The sequence below is a fragment of the Grampus griseus genome (assembly GCF_964374135.1).
Source record: "Grampus griseus genome assembly, chromosome: 17".
Taxonomy (NCBI): domain Eukaryota; kingdom Metazoa; phylum Chordata; class Mammalia; order Artiodactyla; family Delphinidae; genus Grampus; species Grampus griseus.
Window position 1 is genome coordinate 18355573 of NC_139011.1, and position 22293 is coordinate 18377865.

Here is a 22293-nt window from a genome sequence, read left to right on the forward strand (position 1 = left end):
TCCAAGAACAAGAGCAGGTGGCCAGTAACAGTGGAGATTTAGTTAGCAAGGCTTCTACTTGTGGTGTCCAAATCTGATAACTGGAATGTTTGTAAAAAGAACTCTATTTGTGAAGTTTGATCCTTTCAGCCTGCAAACTTGTCAGCTCAGAAGCATAATATAACCATATACATGAGAAAGGACAGGTAAAGTGCAAGCACATGAATTTTCTAATAACCAAATCCTCTTCAATACATCTATTCAATAACTGAGCACATTCAAATAACAGTGATTTCTCAGAGGGAAAGCCCAGCTGGTTAACGATTTTGTGACATGAGTTTTAGGGCATAACAGGGATACGGTTTTATCAGGAGTCACTGAATGTGGGCCAGATGACAGGACAGGGAAAAATGGAGATGAAATGTCTCCGGTAATTATACATATCTTTTCTGTCTGACTCAGTTTTGTTTTGTTACCATACAAAATTCATTTTAGAGCTGAGGAAAAGATATTTTTACTTCTTTGGATTCCATTATAAAACTTCTTTTAAGTTAGGTTAGAAAAGTTGATTTTCACTACGTTGGTCATGGTAATGTTTTTAATCAATGAGATAAAATGCAATTAAACATTCTAGAAACAAACAATGAAATATGGTTATTTATGCCAGTGTATGTTTTTTTATTACTTAGCAAGATACAGAGAAAAAAGTAAATCATTACTAACATTTGTGCATTTAGATATGCTACCAAAACAAGCAAATTATCCCAGCCCTCCTACTGCCTCTTTTATTCTGCTTTTAAAAGTAGCCCTGCCTCCACTTTCCCAAACATCAGTGACTCATATTTCTTCATTCATTCACATCATTCATTAGGATGAGACTATTAAAAAGGTAATAGGTTATTTTTGTAAAGTAGAATTTTGCTCTGAAATCTCCTGTGATTTTCCTGTAAAATTTCTGAGAGCACACGCTTGTTGCAAAATATTTTTCAAACAATACAGAAATGTTAAACATGAACAGTTAAGTGAAATGAACACTTTGCACAATCCCATAACCAGGAAGTAAGCCTGGTTAAGTGTCTGGAGTTTATTCATCCCAATTTTTCAATATAGATGAACAGAATAATAGATAAATATTGTACATATTGTTCTGCAACTTGCTTTTTTCATTTATCAATTAGATTTAAGCATCTCGTGTCAGCCGAATTTCTAATCAAATTATTCAGTCTGATAAATAACGTAAAACTGTTGCAAGTATATTCGTGTAGTTAATTTTTGTTAAGGATAGAGTTATTCTAGAGAGTACAGAATAACCAGGACTTCGTGACAAAAGAATTCTCTGAACTCTGAGCTTGTCTAGCACAAATGGACCATTTACATCAGTGCTTCCAATGCCACAGCAAATCAGAACAAAAAGTTATGATTTTTTTAAACCAAATATTTTGGTTCATACCTTGGAAACTTCCATTCTGCATTTGAACAGCCCTTCTTTGGGGGGACAGGCCCAAAGGGATTAAGTTCTGGTGGTTGTCACAGACTAAATTAGTCATCCAAAATCATTCTTCACTGTCTCAACCTTCTTGAGTTGTTATCTGCCGTTAATATCGTACTTACTCTGAAAAAAGCAGAAAAGCCTCAAAACCAGCATGCCATTCTAAAATCATTCTCTCTTCCTCCTCAAGTTTCTAACTCAGTGAAATTCCCACTCACTCAACCTCCCAAACTTGCAATCTTGAAGTCATTCTTACCTTCTGCCTGTCATTTCCCAACCTTATCCCATCAGTCAAGTTCTGCCCATAGTACATACTTCTTCATCAGCTCTCAAATCTCTCTCCTCTTCTTATTCCTCACTGCACCACTGTGGTCCAGGCCCTTGTCATCTGAACTACTGCACCAGGCAGCGTGGTACATACAGGGAAGGGGTCATGAGCTACGAGAGCAAACCAATTAGAGTTAGAATTCCTTCTTTTCCTCTTCTCTGGATGTGTGTCATGTTACTTACCTTACATGTCTGATCGTTTGTAAAAAGGGAATACTTACCTAACTTGTGGAAATCAACTTAACATAAGGAATCCGGAATAGAGCCTAATACGTGGGAGGTCTTCATTAAATGTCTTTTTCTTTTCTTGATCTTTCCCCACACCAGTCAATCTTAAATTTACACTATATAAAAATTGTGTCTGCAAATAATACGCCCAATCAGGTCACTTACCTACTTAAAGACCCCTACTGACTTCCTATTGCTTTCAGGCAGAAATCTGAACATTTTTTCATGGGATAGATCTTCCACAATCTTGTCCAAATTACCTTACCTGCTTCAACTTAGAGCAAGAAGTTAGGAAGCTCCTACACCATCATATCCACCTTTTCTTTCCCTGCACCCTAATACGTGGCTGAACCCGTGGCAGATACTAATTAAAAGTTTGATAGATGGATGGATGCATGCACAAAGAGATGGATGAATACATGTATAGAAAGACAAGATTTAAATACCTCTTCCTCACATTCTGAAATACTTAATAGATCTTTCTAAGAAGCTGATCATTCATTCCTAGGCATTATTGCTGTCTCCCAAATGTTCTGGCTTATAGCTAGAGGAAACTCTTCCCACTGTAGACTGAGTATATGATTTGACTCGGATTATAAATCAAACTGTGCTAGGGTGAGATGATTCTACAAACATTTACTGAGCAGCTGTTAAGTGCTAAGCACACTGTGGACAGTCTGAGACCGCTTAAAGTATGCACACAAGTAAAATGGGAGCTCAGAGGTTAAAGAACTCACTAGAAAAGGGGACTATGGTGTCATGGTTATGGAGGTTGTCCAGGTGGTGATGGTGGGGTTCAGAGAAGGCTTCACACAGGAGGAGGAGCCTGGCTTAGTTTCAAATGGTGAATACGAATAAAAGTAGGCCCTTTACTTCTTCGGGACAACTGAGGGAAGTTGGAAATTAAATGTTATTATGGAATAACTGTTACTTTCATAAGGTGTGATAATGAAATTGTGGATTTGAGGAAAATATCCTAGATGCATGTTGAAGCGTTTAAGGGTGACGTGTCATGATGTCCATAACTTGTATCAAAATACTTTAAATTTATGAAACAAATATGCCCAAATGGTAAAAATTATTTTTTAAAGGAGATGGTATACGTTTATTTGCTAGTCTCTCTACTTTTCAATATGTTTAACATGTTTCATAATAAAAGTGAAAACAAACAAACAAAAATAAATAGGTCCTTTAAACTGGGGTGGGACAAAGATGAAGGTTTCCCAAGTGGAAGAAAAAGCATGCCAAAAATAAGTAAGAGAGAGCACACATCAAGGGTTTTTGCAACTAGTTCACTGTGGCTGTAGTCTGGAGAATATTTAGCTGAGAGATACATTTCAAAATAAAATAAGAAAAACCAGGTTGGAGAGCTTGTGGAAACAAAAATGAAAAAGGGATAGTAGAAGGTAGGGAAATGTTCCAGGTGATCGCATCCATTTGCATAGCCTTTAAATACTACCTACGTGCACCTGACTCCTAAATTTATATCTCTAGCCCTGGTTACTCTCCCAAACTCCGACTTATGCTCAGTTTTCTCCTAAACTAAACTTTTCAACCACTCTGCCCCGAGTCTGTAATTCTAGGAATCAAGTTTTTAACCAAAGTGATGAAAATTCTGAGGAGTAATGTCCTTTTATGAAATTACACTTTATTACTTTCAGAAATGATATAAAGTATAAATTAAAATGTAAGTATATTCCTGCCAAAATAGGTAAGTCAATAAAAATGTACTTCAAAATAAGCTTTTATGACAAGGCAATGTACTGTAAACATAAAAACCTTGAATTTGGATTACACCTTTTATTATGAACATTTCACTCAATAAAAATCTCATGAACTGGGTCCAAGTGATGACAAATTCCAAACTAATGAAGTGTTCCCACAGCTTAAATAAACAAATTTAGATCACCAAGTAAAATCAAAGCCAAGTGTATTTGCACAACTCAAGAATGATATGGGGACTTCACTGGTGTTGCAGTGGTTAAGAATCCGCCTGCCAATGCAGGGGACACGGGTTCCATCCCTGGTCCGGGAAGATCCCACATGCCACAGAGCAATTAAGCCCGTGAGCCACAACTACTGAGCCTGCACTCTAGAGCCCGTGAGCCACAACTACTGAGCCTGTGTGCCACAGCAACTGAATCCCATGCGCGTAGAGCCCGTGCTCCACAACAAGAGAAGCCACCACAATGAGAAGCCCGCGCACCACAACAAAGATAGCCCCCCGCTCGCCGCAACTAAAGAAAGTCAGTGCGCAGTAATGAAGACCCAACGCAGCCAAAAATAAATAAATTTATTTTAAAAAAAGAATGATATGAATGGACTAGAACCTCTAGTGTTTATACTTCGCCATTTTTATCAAACTTTGAAGGTCTTCTGAGTGACATAAGAAGCCTTTGTATTTCCAAGGGCCAAACACTAACATATACAGAATATCCTCTCTACTCACTTGTTGAAGACCAAGAAATCTGAGATACAAGGGAATGCTATGACTAGTGACACACCCCAGTCATTTAAAGAGTTCTCTCAGGTGATTCTGGGCCATTCAATCTTGTGCAAGCTTTCCTCCTCATTAGTCCTGCTTTCTACATGTGGAAGCATGCGCCATAACTACAAGGGAACCACTGTTGGTTATCTGCTCACTGTCTTCTTTCATTTCTTGCAAAGGCAGCAAAAAATATATTTATGTTTACCTGGATCCCCAAAGGCACACATAGACCCTTTTGTCTGAATACTTTGGATGGGAAGGTCTTAAACCAATCTGTGTGGTGAGGGGACCCAAAGAATCTCAAGAGACCTTCCTGATCCAGGAAGACTCCAGCTTCTGGTGATAAATGACCCCATCCCTACTTCTGACAATTACCTGTTATCACGGAGATGTTACAGAGGAAAAGGAATATATGTTCAGTTTATGGTTCTCTTTCATTTCTATTTTCAACAAACAATTAATAGAACCCAAATCTTTTTCAAACACCTAGTGTTTTCCTTTATGAGCAAAAGACAAATTATAGTTTAGAAATTAGAATCTATTAGATTCAACCTCATTTCTTCTTTGTCTTCTAGAGTTTTTCTTAAAACCGAAAGATAAGTTCTTTAGGCAAACATTTACTTAGCATCAGTCTTACATTTTCACAGTCAAGTCTGTCTGGTAGGTTATATAGGAATAATAGAATTCTGTCAGTCTGTTAGGTTCAAGTCAGCTGCCTTTTTCTGTTAAGTATCCTACCACACTCAGAATGAATGAATGAATGAATGAATGTTTGAATGAGTGTCTAAAGGTAGGCAGCTGTCATTTTTCTGGTTAAACCTAAGCCAACTACAAAAGTTTAAGGTGACATATAGAAATGGAATAAAATAAAAACAATCCACATACATTGTTTAAAATTTTTATTTGCTTAAAAAAAGAATGGAAATAGGTTTGCAAAAATATATCTGCATGTACAAAGTAATCCATGTGGTTAAGGAGCGCAAGCTCTGGAACATACTGCTGGATAAATTATTCAACAAAATTGGATCTTTTTCCATCAGAATCAGTGGGAAGTCATTATTTTACATGTCAAAAGCCACTGAAAAAACTAAATCTATTTTTACAATCACCAAATTCGGAAAGGTTATATTCTAACACATATTCTTGGATACCAGTGGAGCTAGTTACCAAGTGATCTCAGAGTTGGACAGATCAATTTAGCAAGAGGTAGTTTCTCCAATCATGTCCCTCCTTTCTTTTCAGCAAGGTCATTCCTAGAGGGGATAAGGATAAACAGCATAATCTTCGAGTCCCTTTGAATTACTGTTCTGCTGGGACCCCATTTTCCTCAAAGACAGTCATATCTGTCTTGTTGCATTTTAGGACTTGAGATCATCTACCACAGAAAAGATTCCAGAGTTCAAACTTCCTGGCCAATTTTTCTTTGAGCATGCCATTAAAACAACAAAGAGAAATCAATCCTATGGTGTCATGGATTAGGGGAATTGTTTTAAACATACTTTTTGTTAATATAACAATATTATTAACAATATCCAAGGAGGAGATGTAGGCTGGTGAAATGAGTCCCCTCCCAAAGGCAGCATACAAACCACATAATGACATTCTTCTTGAATAAGTTGCCTTAGGAGCTTTTGCGGTTGGTCCTCCAAGTTCTCCTGAGACTATCAGATCCCAGAGCCCCACAGCTCCATGGCTTCCAGCTCATCTTGGACAGGGGTGAACTCTGGCTCATCAGGATGGGGAACTAGAGAGGAAGAGTGGGGGTGGGGACGTGATAGAACCCAGGAACCATAAATTGATATCCTCCCCTTATATGGGTCCATAGAGACATAGTCTCTAAAGTACAGAGATATCCTGCTCGGGTAGAAAGTAGTAGCTACCTTTATCCACCACAGTGCTTGCACCTTTGCCAGGAGGTTTCAGATGGTTAGCGAAAGAAGGAAGGTACAGATATACTGCAGAAATTGTTAGGAAACTAGAATCACAGCCAACTGCTTAAATATTACATGTTTTATTTACAAAAGAAACCCTGAAATCTCAGCAGAATGATGAAAGAAAAATAAATTTTAAAAACCCATCTCATGTTAGAAGTCCAACACCAGGGGGCAGTAGGGAGGGGAGGTGATCAGAGGAAGAATGGATAGTAGGGTGGTCAGGGAGAAAGGTGCCCAGCAATTTGTGTGGCTACAGGAAAGAGGAGAAGACACATTTAAGTAACTATTCCTGGGCCTTCACCTAGGGAAGCTTGGGATAATTCTTGGTAGACAATCTTATACCTACGCTCAGGCTGATATGCAGCAGTCAGTTTCTATAACAACTGACACATGTGATTTGGTTAAGTTCCAGTCTTATCATTGTATGTGCTTGGAGCAGGGAGGGCAAGAAATGTGACAGTGGGCAGGTAGGGAAGCAGGTGAGGCAGGGAAACAGAGTGCCCATTGTTAGGGGCAGGGGATGGGTGGTGGTGGTCAACAGGACAGTTCTGTATCTGCAGCCAATTGCCCGGGCCAACGTAATCAGTGGAGGAGTTCCACATCAGTGCTGGTAATCATTGTAAGGGATCAGATCTTAATAAGGGACAGGGATATTTGAGAGAACGGGGAGGGAAGAGATGAACAGAGAAAAACACATCAGCAAAACTTTGACCAGTCCCTCTGGCAAATAAGGTTAAATTTCTTCTAAAGCAGAAAATTTAAATTCATTGGCTAATAAGCTCATTGCCCCAAAGCAGTCTTTGAACCTCTCTCTTGATGCTTCCAAGTGTGACTATGTTAAAAAATGTCCCATTACACAACCCTCCAGCATGCAGACCACAGATGTTTTCAGGAAGCATAATCTTTTCAGAATCTCAGTCTAGTGGTTAGGAAGAGGCAAGGACAGCATGGCCACTTTTGTTTCTTAAAATAATCCTTGGTGACCTAAAATGCATGCGGTGGGCAGGATGTCACCCAACAGTATCTCCAGGGCCCTCCTAATTACGGGGAAAGTTCTAAGTTTGAGGTTTCCCCAAAACAAGAGTAAAACTTTAGAGGACTTCGTGGCCACACCACAGAAATAACACAGAATGAGAGGCCCCAAAGAATGTTCAAACATGTCCCTCAATGATCAGATATGAGGTCAGAGGCCAAATCTGTGTGGATCGCCATTTGGAAGCAAGGAAGACTTAGATGTGGTATTATTTTAAATTTCCTCTTCAGAGGTAACCTCTATATTAATTTGTACTTTACAGAAGATGCCTCTGGATAATTTAAAAGGTTGTGAGCAATTCAAGCTCTGCTTCCTGTGCATAATAGGTCTGCTTTTATAGCACCCTCACCATTATGATACTAAGCATAGCAAGACATTGCTCAAAGCCCACAAGGGCTGACACTTACCTCCTACGCTGTAGGCAGAACATGAAGAGGGGTCGCAGTATCCAGGCTGGCCAGAAGGACCTTGTGGTCCAGGCACCCCCAAGTGACCTGGTGGACCCCTTGGTCCAGGAGAGCCAGGGGGTCCAGGGCTTCCTGGCCGACTTTCCCCAGAAGGTCCTACGAAGTACCCACCAATGAAAACAGTTGGTCTTTTATCATCACAGGGTGAGTTTTCAGACTACCAAGAAGTAAACTAACTCTTACAAGAAGCCATATTACACATCTTAACAACTGGGGTGATCTGCCTCTCTCTACTCATTGAGTTCTATTCCTGAACTGGATTTCCTGGAAGAGGATCATACTGCAATCACATGTTCTCCTGGAGGTCAATGCTTTCAATCAGCTCAGGAAACCAGAAAGCAAAATGTAGTCTTTTTTTTAATCACCTCCTGGATATGAAAGGGAAAGGAGCATACCACTGTCAACCTTGTTTTCTTTATGGAGTTTCTGTTTCCCAATGCAGGTTCCTTATGAATTCAATGTATGGCCATGCGCACACACACACACACACACACACACACACACGTACATATGCACACACACATGAACACACTTGATCTCAACCTTATAACTTATCCTGGTTTATGGCCCCAGATAATTGGAATAAATTAGTCTAAATTTGAAAGAAATTATACTGGAGGAGAAAAATGAGAATTCTGAAATTGGACCCAATATACGAATCCAAAATTTCTTTAGGCTAGCTTGAATCAATTGAGAACTTACACTGAGTGAAAGTGAGACGGGGATTAAAATTTCTGTGAATTTAAGAAGTATGTCAGTCTGGCATTTTTCTGGTTTATGCGTTTGCTTTGTTTTGCTTTAGGCCTGGATTCCAACAGTGCTTAGAAGGCCTTTTTCAACTAGAAATGAAACTCTTCAACTAGAACCACAATGAAAATTAGGAACACGTATCACCTTATATTTGAAAAGCATTGTGACTCTCAAATGCATTCCGTTTCATTCAATTAACATTCACTAACCACTCATTCTGTGTAAGGCATGAGCTAGATCAGTTCCTCATACAATCTCTAATAACAGGAGTATTTATACTCAAAGTGAATCCATTGCATTAGGAATCTCTCCTACAAAAGGTATTTTCCAAAATCATCATTAGGTTGGAAAGAAAAATCGGTAAGTCATTTGATTCAATATGGCTAAGACCGGGATTGTAAATACAGTTGGATTGTAACCTTATAACTTTAATAACAGAGTATGATCATCTGGAAGCCATTCTAAAAGCACATAGTAGAATACACAAAACTCATTCAGTCAGGTGACCATGGTGGCAGAAACTACGAGTGTTCATCCAATATCCATGCGTTCCCCTAGATTTTGAGACTCCCTTACAGGTCGGCTGGGGCCATATGGCTAGTTTCAGCCAGTGAAATATGACTGGAAATGACATCTTTCATCCTGCATTCAGGAAGCTGATGTGCCTCCTTTATCTTTCTCCCAAGGCCTTTTGTTCCAAAATGGGGGGAAAGTTACCGTACCCACATCAAACTTTGGGTAAGTATCAATCCACTAAGCACTGGGGATTGATTTGTTACTACAGCATAGCCTAGCCCAGCCTAACTCACGCAACCAATAAGATCCCAGAATATGCTGTATCTTTGGGGGTTTGTGTATTGGGAGGTTCGTTACTAACAAACTAGCCTTCCAATGAAAGGAACGAGAAATATAGCCATTCCAGTTGGACACAAGGATGTAATATGGCCATTTGCCTCACCTGCAATGTCAAGTGAATATAGAGATTTAGGATTTCCACCTTACAGTTTCCTGTTAGGTAGGAAGAGTTACCTGCTGGCCCAGGGGGGCCTCTTGGACCTTGAGTTCCAATGCCTGGATTTCCTTTATCTCCCTTCACACCAGTTAAACCTATTCAAAAAAAGAAGAAAAAAGAAAGAAAGAAAGAAAAGAAAGTTCTCCTTAAAATGACATCTGGGTGGTTCCGTTTTTCTGGGTTTTGAAAGGATATCGCTGATGAAGGCAATGATGAGGGTTGATTTAGGGTTACGGTTGTCATGGGACTTTTAAATTGAATCCTGACACTGGTGACTTCTGCACAACCACATACAGAAGGCTGGCTCTGTATCTGAGTTGTCTTCTGTATTTGTAATACTGCAAGTTTATCGTCCTCCCTCCCACTGAAGTGGCTCAGCCTGCAGGGATCTGGCCTGTGTCTTTGCACGCACCAGGCCATTGGACGCATGCAGTTGGCACCCCACAAGTAACACAATAGAAATCACAAGTGGACATATCTAACATTTTCCTTTTGGTCCACCCTGTAATGTATCTGCAAAAGGCATGAATTATAATTAGGCAGCAAAGTTCTAAAGAGCGTGAGTTTCCATTAAAAACTTGGAAGCTTCAGGACGGCCTGTGTTTGATTTGGCTGATTCAGCCCCATAAAAATCTAAACCTATTCATGTTTCTTTTCCACTGAACAAACTTCTTATTCCAAATAATTTACGCTGGTGTTAACAAACTATAGATTTTTACAGGCAGAAAAACAGAGAAATACAGGCTCTGACACCTCATCGTCCAAATGGGTCCTATCACAAGACTGCTGAACAGGTGACAGCATGCTATATTGAGGCCCGATTCGTCAGACAGAGAGAAGAATCAGACTGGGGTCTGGGTTACCCTGGCTCGCATCACAGAAAGTCTCTAGTATCTGTTTTTCATGTACAATAATACTTCGAAATAATAGAATGCAGAAATACATCTCTTCATAATTACAAAGAAATTATGTGTGAACTGGCAAAGCCTAGGAGGGAACATAAATAAAGGAAAATAATTTGATAGGCAGCAGGCATGCAAGTGATCTAAAGTGTTTATAGTTACAAATAGCTTTTTTTTTCCTTCTAAGTGCAAGGCATGTTCACTGTAGGCAAATTAGAAGATACAAAAAGCAAGGACTCCAGTCCTAGAAAAGAATCACTTTTAACATCTTGGTTTGTAACTTCCAGAAAGAAAGGTATTGATGTAGTATTTGCTCTGGGAATAGCAGTGTTTTTCTACACTGCACATATACTGATGGTCCTTTCATTTGACGTTTTGATGTCTGCTGTGTTCCTTGTTGACCACCTCTTGGGGTCAAGGTGGTATACCTGTCACCTTTAAAAAAGCCCTTCTTCCTTGTTAGCGGTCCTCAGGGCTGCTCGATCCACCTCAATGCTTCCCTAATATCCATGCCTATTGCACGTGGCCTTGGTGGTGTTTTCTGAGCTCAGGAAAGACCAGTACTGCAGGAAGAGGGCAGGGCACTGACCACCAAGCCTCTGATCTCCTGTTCTGAGACTCACTCTTCTCCCAGGAACTGACAGGAAGAGAGTTATTTCTCAAAAGTAAAACTACAATCATATCTGAGTTTAAAAATCACATAGACAAGCCAACATCTAATGCTCAATTGCTAAATCAAGTTGTTCAGACAGCAAATCACCATGAGTACGTCTACTGGGCGTTACCCAAATAGCTACTGGTTCAGCTAACTGGGTAATAACTGGAGTGAGTACTTTTGTTTTTTTGCTTTTTATTTTTTTGTTTTATTTTTGGCTGTGTTGGGTCTTCGTTGCTCCGTGCGGGCTTTCTCTAGTTGCGGCGAGCAGAGGCTACGCTTCGTTGGGGTGCGTGGGATTCTCATTGCAGTGGCTTCTCTTGTTGCGGAGCACAGGCTCTAGGCGTGTGGGCTTCAGTAGTTGTGGCACGTGGGCTCAGTAGTTGTGGTGCCTGGGCTTCGTTGCTCTGCAGCATGTGGGATCTTCCCAAACCAGGGCTCAAACCTGTGTCCCCTGCATTGGCAGGCAGATTCTTAACCACTGTGCCACCAGAGAAGTCCTGTGAGTACTATTTTTAATAGGAGGTAGATGCTCCCTCACTTGCGAACAATTGTGCCCTAACGTGCATCTGGAAATTTAGCAGAAATAGCCTCTTCTTCTGTGAGAGTTGGAGTTGCTTTTCCCACAGGGAACCACTGATTTTTAAAGAATTAGAACACAAGAAAATGACTAACAGCAGGCTGCATGATTAAATGCACAGTGATTCAGAGGCCTCCCGTGACCTTACAGTACCGAAGGATCAATGGTAAGGACATGGCTTCCCCACAAGTGGAAGACGTAGGCTGAAGACAACATCCAGGACAGTATCCTTGGGAATAAGCCCCTGATAAGAGTTTCCTGACCTATCCTTTGCTTATTCACAAAGAATGCAAAAGGTGGGGAAGACTGGGGAGTAGAACGTCTGGTTGCTTTAATTCTCTAATTATGTAGAGAAAAGCAAGTGGCATTTGTTATTATCTGCAATACAAGTCAAAGTAAGAGAGGAAGGTCCTCAAAAGAATAGTCCAGCCCCTCAAGATGCCTTAAAAGAAAAAAAGAAAAAAAGAAAGCTTTTAAGGATGTAGTTATATATTAACAGAGAATTTTAGATTTCCTTATCCTTGAAGTTATGAAATGTTCCAACTACATGTAGGCTAATATATCAATATTTGTCTATGTCTTCACTTGTGTTTCTCAGACTGAAGGAATACTCAGGTCCATGACAACCGATAAATCTTTCTTTTGGAATGAAAAAAACATGTTAAAAAACACCATTTAAGGGACTTCCCTGGTGGCCCAGTGGTTGAGAATCCGCCTGCCAATGCAGGGGACACGGGTTCGAGCCCTGGTCTGGGAAGATCCCACATGCCACAGAGCAACTAAGCCCGTGCGCCACAACTACTGAGCCTGTGCTCCAGAGCCTGTGAGCCACAACTACTGAGCCCGTGTGCCACAACTACTGAAGCCCGCGAGCCTAGAGCCCGTGCTCTACAACAAGAGAAGCCACCACAATGAGAAGCCTGCGCACCGCAACAAAGAGTAGCCCCTGCTTGCCCCAACTAGAGAAAGCCCGCACAGCAACGAAGACCCAACGCAGCCAACAATACATATATACATACATACATACATAGAGTTAAAAAAAAACCAGACAACCACTATTTAAGTACCTAAGATGAGGACTGAAACTGAAAGCTAAGCTTAGAGGCCTCAGATCTCTAAGAATAGAACTGGATATACTTTTGATAAGCCTTGTAGGCTGTGATTAAAAGAAAGGAAATCAAATGTTCTAAAATGTCAGCCTGTGACTGTCCATGAAATGACAATAAAGTCTGGGCATAGTCATTCTTTACAGACAAAATGCAGTCATCGCCCATAATAAGGGCTCGCCTCATACATCTCTTTTGTGAGGGTCCAAGGTGGGGCCATTTGGTGCTGAGATGGGGTCACCAGAGCAAAGACATGGGAACTCCTGAGTTCACAGGATATTCCCTCCTGAAATACCCTTTCCACCTTGGGTGTCTCCATAAATACTCCTCATTCTTAAAGACTCAACTCAAAGCTTCTTTACAACCACAACAGGCAGAAGCACAACAAATTCAAGGATTATCTATCTCAATCATGGCTATATCCCCTACATTTCTATGGTGCCTTCCACATAGTATCTAACCCACAAATATTTACTGAATGAACAAATGAATGAATGAATGAATAAATAATTTGCTTCCGTATTACCTGTGCCTCCTTTGGCACTTATCCCATTGCACTGCTTGTTCTCATGTTCACCTCGCTCGGCACCATGAGCCTGATGACTGCAGGGACCATGCCTTATTTATTGCTCTAGTGTCAGATCCAAGCACAATCTCGCACATAGTAGGTGTCCAGGAAGGCTAACTGAATGACTGATTGTCTACACCAAAACGCAGCTGACTGTTAGAAAGCAAGCATGACCTTTGAAGGATCAAAAAAAAAAATTCCTTAGGCTGGAACTCTGCTTTTACTTTCACATGGCTGGCTTTTGTGAAAACTGTTTTTTTCTCACAAGCTCCTTATGTGGCAATATTAACTACTAGCGTTATTTAGAGATGAGTATCATGGACTCCAATTAAATTTAAGTTTCTGTCATTTTTTAAAAAATGAGCATAGGGACTTCCCAGGCAGAGCAGTGGTTGAGAGTACACCTGCCAATGCAGGGGACACAGGTTTGAGCCCTGGTCCGGGAAGATCCCACATGCTGCGGAGCAACTAAGCCCGTGCTCCACAACTACTGAGCCTGCGCTCTAGAGCCCGTGAGCCACAACTACTGAGCCCACGCCCTACAACTACTGAAGCCCGTGTGCCCAGAACCCGTGTTCACAACAAGAGAAGCCACTGCAACGAGAAGCCCGCGCACCACAACGAAGAGTAGCCCCTGCTCGCTGCAACTAGAGAAAGCCCACACGCAGCAACGAAGACCCAACGCAGCCAAAAATAAATAAATAAAAATTTTTAAAAAATTGAGCATAGCTGACATAAATGAAGATCTAACTTACTAAAAATATGATTTAGCTAATATTAAAATATCCTTAGTTTTCTGTGGAGTTACCAAAAATATTTAGAATAGAATAAAATCTTTTCTATTATTTATTCGTTCATTCTTTTTTTCTTTTTTTAATGAGAATTTGTATGATCTACTCTCTTAGATCTTACTCTCATTAGAATTTTAAGATCTTGCTCTCTTCTTTCTTTCTTTTTTGAAACTTTTAAAATAGACTTTACTTTTTGAGGTTCACAGCAATACTGAATAGAAAGTAGAGAGTTCCCGAACATCCCCACGCCCTACACTTGCATGGCCGCCGCCATTACCAACATCCCTCAGTAGAGTGGTATATTTGTCATATTCTTTCTTTTTTAAAAGTCTCATGAGAAACCACATCAGGGCTACCTGATTCTCCCTTACTACTAATCTAACACTGACCCTCCACTATTTTCTTTTACAGATCTACTAAGGCAGAGACATGTTTGTTCTAGTTCATCATTATATTCCTAGTACCAGGCACATATTAGTCACTCAAGAAATATGATGAATGAATGAAATACAAGGTCTGATTACAGCTTTTGACAAACCAAGGATGTGAACAGTCGGTGTGTCAGCTATCCCTATAAATGGCCTCACCAGGTTCCGAATGCTAGATGCTTTACATGTACAAACTCACTTAGTCTTCACAAGAACCAAGATGGCAGGCACTACTGTTAACCCTAAAAGAGGCCTGTGATTCAGAGAGGTTAAGTCATGTGTCCTTAGCTAGTAAGTAACAGAGCCACGATTTCAACATAGGCAGGTTGATTCTGAGGCCTATACACTTAACCACAACACTCCCGGCCCCTCCATCCCAAGCTGGACCTAGAGGCTGAGTTTGTCTTGTTTGCTGTAGTCATGGCTTCCTGAACTGCCTGTCCAATCAATCTGCACATTTTCTCTGGTCCCACACTCAGAAATCAGCCCTGTGGTTATCATATTTCTTCAGCTTACTTCCCTTGGTTCACACACTTGCCCTCTGCTCGGAGCAATACTTGGGGTTGATTTTAATAGTATTTATCCTGCTCACACGGATGACTTGCCCAGGATCTGGCTTTTGGTTATCGGTTTCCTATTTTCCTTGGCCTGTTGGCCTCTGAGTGGGAAGATTTTACCCATTCCTATGGTCCCATGACCACACCAAGCACTCAGGCTGGAGTCTCATGCTACTCCGAGGAGCAGAGACATTCCCTCTTTATTCCAGACATTCTGAGCAACTCTCAGAATTTATGCCCAGGCAGATATGCAAGGCCTGGGTAATGTTTTCATTGTAATTCTACCAAGAAGCCACAGAAAATGTGAGACAAGGCTTCAGCTATGTTATTATATTGTCTGTTGCCTGGGAAATGGCTGGTGATAAATTCCAAGCATAGTCTGTTTTTCATTCAATGTATGCTTGAATGCCTGCTAGGTACAAGGTACTGGATCAAGTACCTGGCTACAAGGTGGCAGATTAATTGGACTCAATCCAACAAGTATTTAATGTCCTTTTCCAGCCTCTGCTATTTTTACATGCTTGGCCCATAGGATTAGTACCAGCATGTGGAGCTCCACATTTTGTGCTATGGTGGCCAAGACTGGAAAATACATATTGGTTTGTTTGTGTTTTTTTGCGGTATACGGGCCTCTCACTGTTGTGGCCTCTTCCGTTGCGGGGCACAGGCTCCGGACGCGCAGGCTCAGCGGCCATGGCTCACGTGCCCAGCCGCTCCGCAGCATGTGGGATCTTCCTGGACCGGGGCACGAACCGGTGTCCCCTGCATCGGCAGGCGGACTCTCAACCACTGCGCCACCAGGGAAGCCCCTACATATTGGTTTTAAATGTAAAAGAATCTTTGCAAACCACTGCTATGGGTCCCTCTCCCTATTGCCTTTTTCATAAAACAACTAGTCATCTAGTATGCCTCTATAATTCAGGGCTCAGCCAGGGAATGGTAAACCACTCTAGATCTTTCAGGCAGAGGGAATTTAATACAGGGATTTGGTTACATGGGTGACAGAAGGACTGAGAAACCAAACAGAAATGATGAGGCAACCCATAACATTAGCAACAGCAGGAAGCAACTATCACCCCTAGGTGTGCAGGGACAAAGAGAGGAAATGGTGTGCCTGGAGCTTTCTGGTAGGATCTAGAATGAGAGTAAGAGATGCTCCAGTGGAAGCAGGAGCCACACAGGGGCTGTAGCCACAGCTGGAGTGGCAGAGGAGGCAGGGGTGGGGCTAAGAGGAGAAATAGTCTGACTTTTCTCCTCCTCTTACCCTCTAATCCTCCGCGGTGCCTCCCATTGGCTGAACCTGCTCAGGAGCAGAGGGCAAAGAAGCCTGGAAACACAGTGATGCACAGCTAAAGGAGGGAGAGGAGCAAACCGAAAGCAAACTCCCAGTCCAGTCCTAATATCAGGTACTGAGAATTCAGAGTCAAAAGCATCCTTCCTGCCTGTCACAGGTCACCATGCAGTAAAGAGACAAACGAGTAGCTATAATGCGGTATGAGAATTGCAACAACAAAATATGAGGGCATCAAACTGAGGCATCTGTGGGGGATCTCAGAACGCTTTCCAATAGAGCTGACCATCGGAGTTAAGTCTTGAACAGCAGGCATTAGGCAAGGAAAGAAGGGATGGATGGAAATGCACATGCAAAGGCTTGCTGATGAGAGAGAACAGGGAGCGCCTGGGGAGCTAGAAATGGTTTGGAAGAGCTTTGGTGGCTGCTGGCTGGGGAGTGGTCTAGGTCACGTCAGGACAAATTTTGTGTATCAGACTGAATTTGAATATGGGCCCTTACGTGCAGAGAACTCCTTCAATACTTTCTACCTACCCTTTTTCCCCCCTTTTTTTTTGTTTGTAGTAAGTCATACTATTTTTCTTAAAGAGGAACTCAAACTGTTTAAGCTTCGGGACCCACAAAACATGGGTCTGCCTCTGCTGGATGCTACAAAGCAATACAACTAGCTGAGATGGACCAGAATCCCACAGAGCACAACCCCACCAACAAACACTGTGCGGGCTTCCCTGGTGGCGCAGTGGTTGAGAGTCCGCCTGCCGATGCAGGGGACACCGGTTCGTGCCCAGGTCCGGGAAGATCCCACATGCCGCGGAGCGGCTGGGCCCGTGAGCCATGGCCGCTGAGCCTGCGCGTCCGGAGTCTGTGCTCCACAACGGGAGAGGCCACAACAGTGAGAGGCCCGTGTACTGCACACACACAAAAAACAAAACAAAACCAAAAAAAACCACTGTGGTAGTCCCACTGAAAAGCTGAGGAAAATGCACTGAATCATTAAGTAGTGCTACCCAGTAGCCAAAGGAACCCACTCACCAGATCAAGAGCAAGACAACAGGATAGTTTGCACTTCAATGTTTTCTATCGCTCAGAGACATGATAGTATAGGCAGGAGGTCCTCAGGTCTTTTGACCACAGACATCTAAATTAGACACACTTACATTTGGGCAGTGGAGGGCAGGGGGAAGCACAGAGGGAGGAGGCAGTGAAGGAGGGAGAAGGGAGGACAGAGGAGAGAAGATGATGAGGTACCCAGCTCATCATCACACACTAACCCTATCTCGTTGTTTGCAGGTTGACAGTTCACAGCTGCAGAGGTGGAGCAAAAGAGAACAGGGATTAAACAGGGCACCAGGAATCCTGGTGTTTTGTCCATCTAGTTTTGCCACTGATATTATGACCTCATAGGTACATAATAAGAAGGTCAGACCAAACGCCAATCTATCACTTTCAGCTCCAAAGTTCTGATTGCTCTTCCTCAAATGCCATATCATTTCCAGCACTGACTGCTGGGAAAATTATAAATGATACAAAGTTAGCAGGAAAATGAGCCAACTGCTATAGCTTAAAAAATGAGTATTGTAGGTTCAGCATGCATATTCAGCCATTTGATGGTATTTAAATAGATATTTAAATTAGAGCTTAGTCTGGTCTTTATTCTTTACAGAACTGAAAAGTGATGTGATGCTCTCCACTCTCGGAAAAGAAGGGAGTTTTGTCAGGGCATTGGGACAAGGCCAGGGTCTATGGAGTTTAAAACAAAATGTGTTATGGCCAACAGCCCTTCATAATAAGCATGAAGAATCACTATTAAGATAAATACATCCTATATCTAGGATCCTCATCATGTTTTTCTGAGCTAGTAAAAAGTCCAGAAAAGTCAAATTACTTTGCTATATTCACATAATAATTTAATGTCTAAGTTAAATCTAGAACCAATGAAAATGGAAAGGGTTAATGAATATATCTTCTCTATGTATGTTTTCACCCATCTACACAAATGCATTTGGTATACTTATTTAGTATAATGTATTTATTGCTTTAAAAGCCATGTCAAAAAACTCACTGAAAATGGTTTATCATAGCTAATATAAACAGCTTTAGTTTTATCCTATAAACTAGTACATGGTATACTTCCATTTCACTTGTTTATGTTCAAGGCCAGAAATTTAGAAAATGACAAAACACATTTCTACATTTAAAAGATAGGGAGTGGGGAAAAGAGAATTGGATGAAGGACGTCAAAATGTACAAACTTCCACTTATAAGATAAATAAGTACTAGGGATGGAAAGTATGACATGATAAAAATAATTAATACTCCTGTGCTTATATATGTAAATTGTCAAGAGAGTAAATCCTAAGAGAAAAATATTTTCTCAAGAAAAAATCATTTTTTTCCAATTTCTTTAATTTTGTATATATACCAGATAATGGATATTCACCAAACTTACTGTGGTAACCATTTCATGGCGTATGTAAGCCAAATCATTATGCTATATGCCTTAAGCTTATACAGTGTATGTTAATTATATCTCAATAAAACTGGAAGAAAAAATGATAAAAAATAAAGTAAAGGGAGTCTCTCTCTTTCTCTATTTCCAGATTTGTGTGTGTACACGTGCGCACACACACACACACAGAGGCAATATAGGCAGAAGATCCTTTGACCTTTTTACCACAGACATCTAAATTAGACACACTTAAATCTGGGCACTGAAAAATCCAATGCTTTTTCTATGCATTTAGGAAATGCATATAAAATATATCCAGTATAACCAAAACTTCCATTTAAAAATTTCACCCTGCTTTTCCGGCTAAAATTATATGATGATGATTTGAAGAAAATGCTGACGCTGTCAACTTGGCAGTCATTGGCTATTAACAGGATGTCTTTAGATTGATGAACTAAACCACATGGGCTTCTGCTTTTATCATGGCTCTAGGGCTGAATGAGAAATGGCAGCCAAAAAGCTAGCCAAGTGGTAGTTAACACCATAAATCACTTATGAGTCATGAAATAGCTATCAGATAACAGGTATTATGAGGAATAAAAGGAAAACAGACATTAAATTTGGTTTGTGGGGAGCATGTAGTCTCATTGGTGAAACAGGATTAACAGAGGTGAAATCAATAAAGGACAATTCAAGAAAGTATATTCTACCTTGGCGCTAAACAACATGTTTTACACGGTAATGAGGTAGGGATCGGCCATCCATTCATTTGTCAAATATGTGTTCAGCTCCTTTGTGGAGGATGCAGAGGTGAAAGGCACAGTCCCATTCAAGGAACTCACAGTCCAGTGGGAAGACAGACAAGTACACCAACAATTACAATATAACGGGAAACTGCTATGATGGAGGCATGTGTTTGGGGACCAGGGAGTACAAACGAGAGAGATGTTACTCAGATCTTCCACCTGTTCATCCAGTTGGAATAATGTAGTGTAGCAACAACAAACACACTGGCCAAACAAATAAACCACAGTGAGGGATGAGTGGTTTGGCAGAGTTGACTCTTGAGATGAGTTTCAAAATTTGAGTCTGATTGAGCCAGAGGAGGAAAGAGAGCTCTGGGGAGTCAGAATAACATGTGAAAATCCATGAAAGGCTAAAAGAACAGGGCACAACAGGAATTAGCCCTGAGTATGGAAAGGAAAAGGCATGTATGAAGATGTGGTAAACCGAAATAGTGGTCTGAATGCTTCACTATTCTGCGACAGAATTATGCATCTGTTCTCTTGCAACAGGCTCATGCATCTCCCTAGCCCTTGGATTTTGACTTGGCCGTGTGACTTGCTTCAACCAATGGGATATCAGTGGGCAATGATGTGAACAGAGGTTTGAAATATGATTGGTGGGTGGGTTGCCCTGTTTATTTCTGCCAATGCCATAAGGAGAACATAGTCTAGGGAGCTACTGCCCCCCCAGCCAGGGCCCCAGCAGAGCAGAGCTGCCCTTGCCTTCCACAGACATGTGGTGAGAAACAATATCTATTGCTGTATGTTACTGAGATTTTTGTGGTTTGTTATGCAGCAAAAGCTGACTCATACTGAGAGCCCTGAGTAGTTCAGTTTGGCTAGAGCAAAGGGTACAGACTTGAAGTGAAGCTGACTGGAAGACATAACCTGGGACTACACAAAGATATCTTCCTGAGATGGCATTAACGTTGGGCAGTATTTCTAGCATATTACCCATCACCTAAGACAAGGACTGAAATCCAATGCAAAGAACCTGCTACAACCTACTACACAGACATTCCAATTAAGGATTTCAAAAAAAATTTAAGCTACAGAAACGATATCAGTTTTCATGGCAAAAAGTAAACAAAACAACAGTTACAGTCTTTTGTTATTGTAATAGTCATATTACATAGTACGAAGAGTGGGGACACAATTTAATGATAATTTTAATTTGTCAATGACTTTTTAAAATAATTCTTTGTGTTTGACTGGCAAATGATTTTATCCTGATTACAATGAATTCCAGAAATAGGGACACGAAAAGTGTTAGTCTACAAAAAGCCTTTTCCAATAGGTGCTACTCTTTCAAGGTGCTTAAATCTACATCTTATATTTCCCTCTAAAAAGCTGCATCTGGCATTTGAATACTTTAAAGGAGGAGGGGGAGAAAGACACCCATTTAAATGGCAAAAACAGGCAGACACAGCATGAGCCAACCCTTCACAAGTGCACTAGAAGTCAGACTGCGTGGAAATCATTCTTACAGATGAAAGCATCACCGTGGTTACATGGCAAGGGCAGAAAACCTTGGTTGAATTTAGAACAATGTGATTAAATACATACTCACAAATTCTATGCTCCTCCCTTCAAATGTACAGCTTAGCCCCCCTCTACTTGAGCATGGGCAGGGCTTAGTGACTCCCTCCTAATAAAGAGAATATGATGAAAGCAAAGCTGTGACTTCTAGGACTAGTTACAAAAGGTACTGTGGACTCATCCCTGCTCTCTTGCAGGGATTACTGGCTCTGAGGAAAGCAGCAGCCATGCTGTGAGAACATCCAAGCATCCCTATGGAGAGACTTGTCCTTCCCATGCAAATATAAGCAGAGTAGTCAGGGAGGGCCTGAGACCCTGCTAATCATTCCTGATAGTGAGTGAGCCAGCCATCCTGGAAGTAGATCTGCCAGCCCCATTTGAGTCTCCAGCTAACTGTAGCTCTGACTGACATCTTAACTGCAACCTCATGAGAGACCCTAAGCCAGAAGCACCCAGCTAAACTATTCCTGAATCCCAGATCCATAAAATCCACGATTATATATGTTTTGTTGTTTTAAGCTTTTAAGTTTTAGAGTAATTTGTTCATAGTAATAGATCAATACATAGGGCTTCTTTCTGCAGCCATGGTAAATGCAAAGGGTCACTCTGTAACAGGAAAAAAAAACAACAATCTACAAAATAAAAGATGGTACAAAGAGATAAAGAGATAGAGCATTCATTGTCAATGCCTTAAGGTCACTATACATTAGGAAAACACAATCCATCAAACCTTCAGAGAAAGGTCTTATTCCAAAGGACATTCAAACTGGACTTTACCGGATAATTAATGGGTGTGAAAAGAGAAAACTATTTCTCTGGAATTCATCTCTCAGGATATGAGAGGGAGGGGATAGGAAAGCAAGAGAGGAAGAAGACAAACATGTATTTCAGCAGATTTTTATCAGCAATGAAAAGACGATGTCTCATGCAGCTGA

General features: G+C 41.1%; 1 protein-coding gene across 6 annotated transcripts in view; it reads right to left on the reverse strand.

The window, feature by feature from the left end:
• Positions 1–5418: 5418 nt before the first annotated feature.
• Positions 5419–22293, reverse strand: part of COL14A1 (collagen type XIV alpha 1 chain) — a 251503-nt gene continuing 234628 nt past the window's right edge. For 5 of the 6 annotated variants that reach the window (XM_082674497.1, XM_082674499.1, XM_082674500.1 and 2 more), the window contains exons 46-48: positions 9725–9802; positions 7886–8041; positions 5419–6255 (exon numbers count right to left, since the gene is read on the reverse strand). In XM_082674497.1, coding sequence (XP_082530623.1) covers positions 6176–6255; positions 7886–8041; positions 9725–9802 — 314 coding nt within the window. In that variant the 3' untranslated portion in view covers positions 5419–6175. Of the gene's footprint in view, positions 7079–7885; positions 8042–9724; positions 9803–22293 lie in introns of all 6 variants that reach the window. The other variant, XM_082674501.1, reaches the window with a different exon arrangement.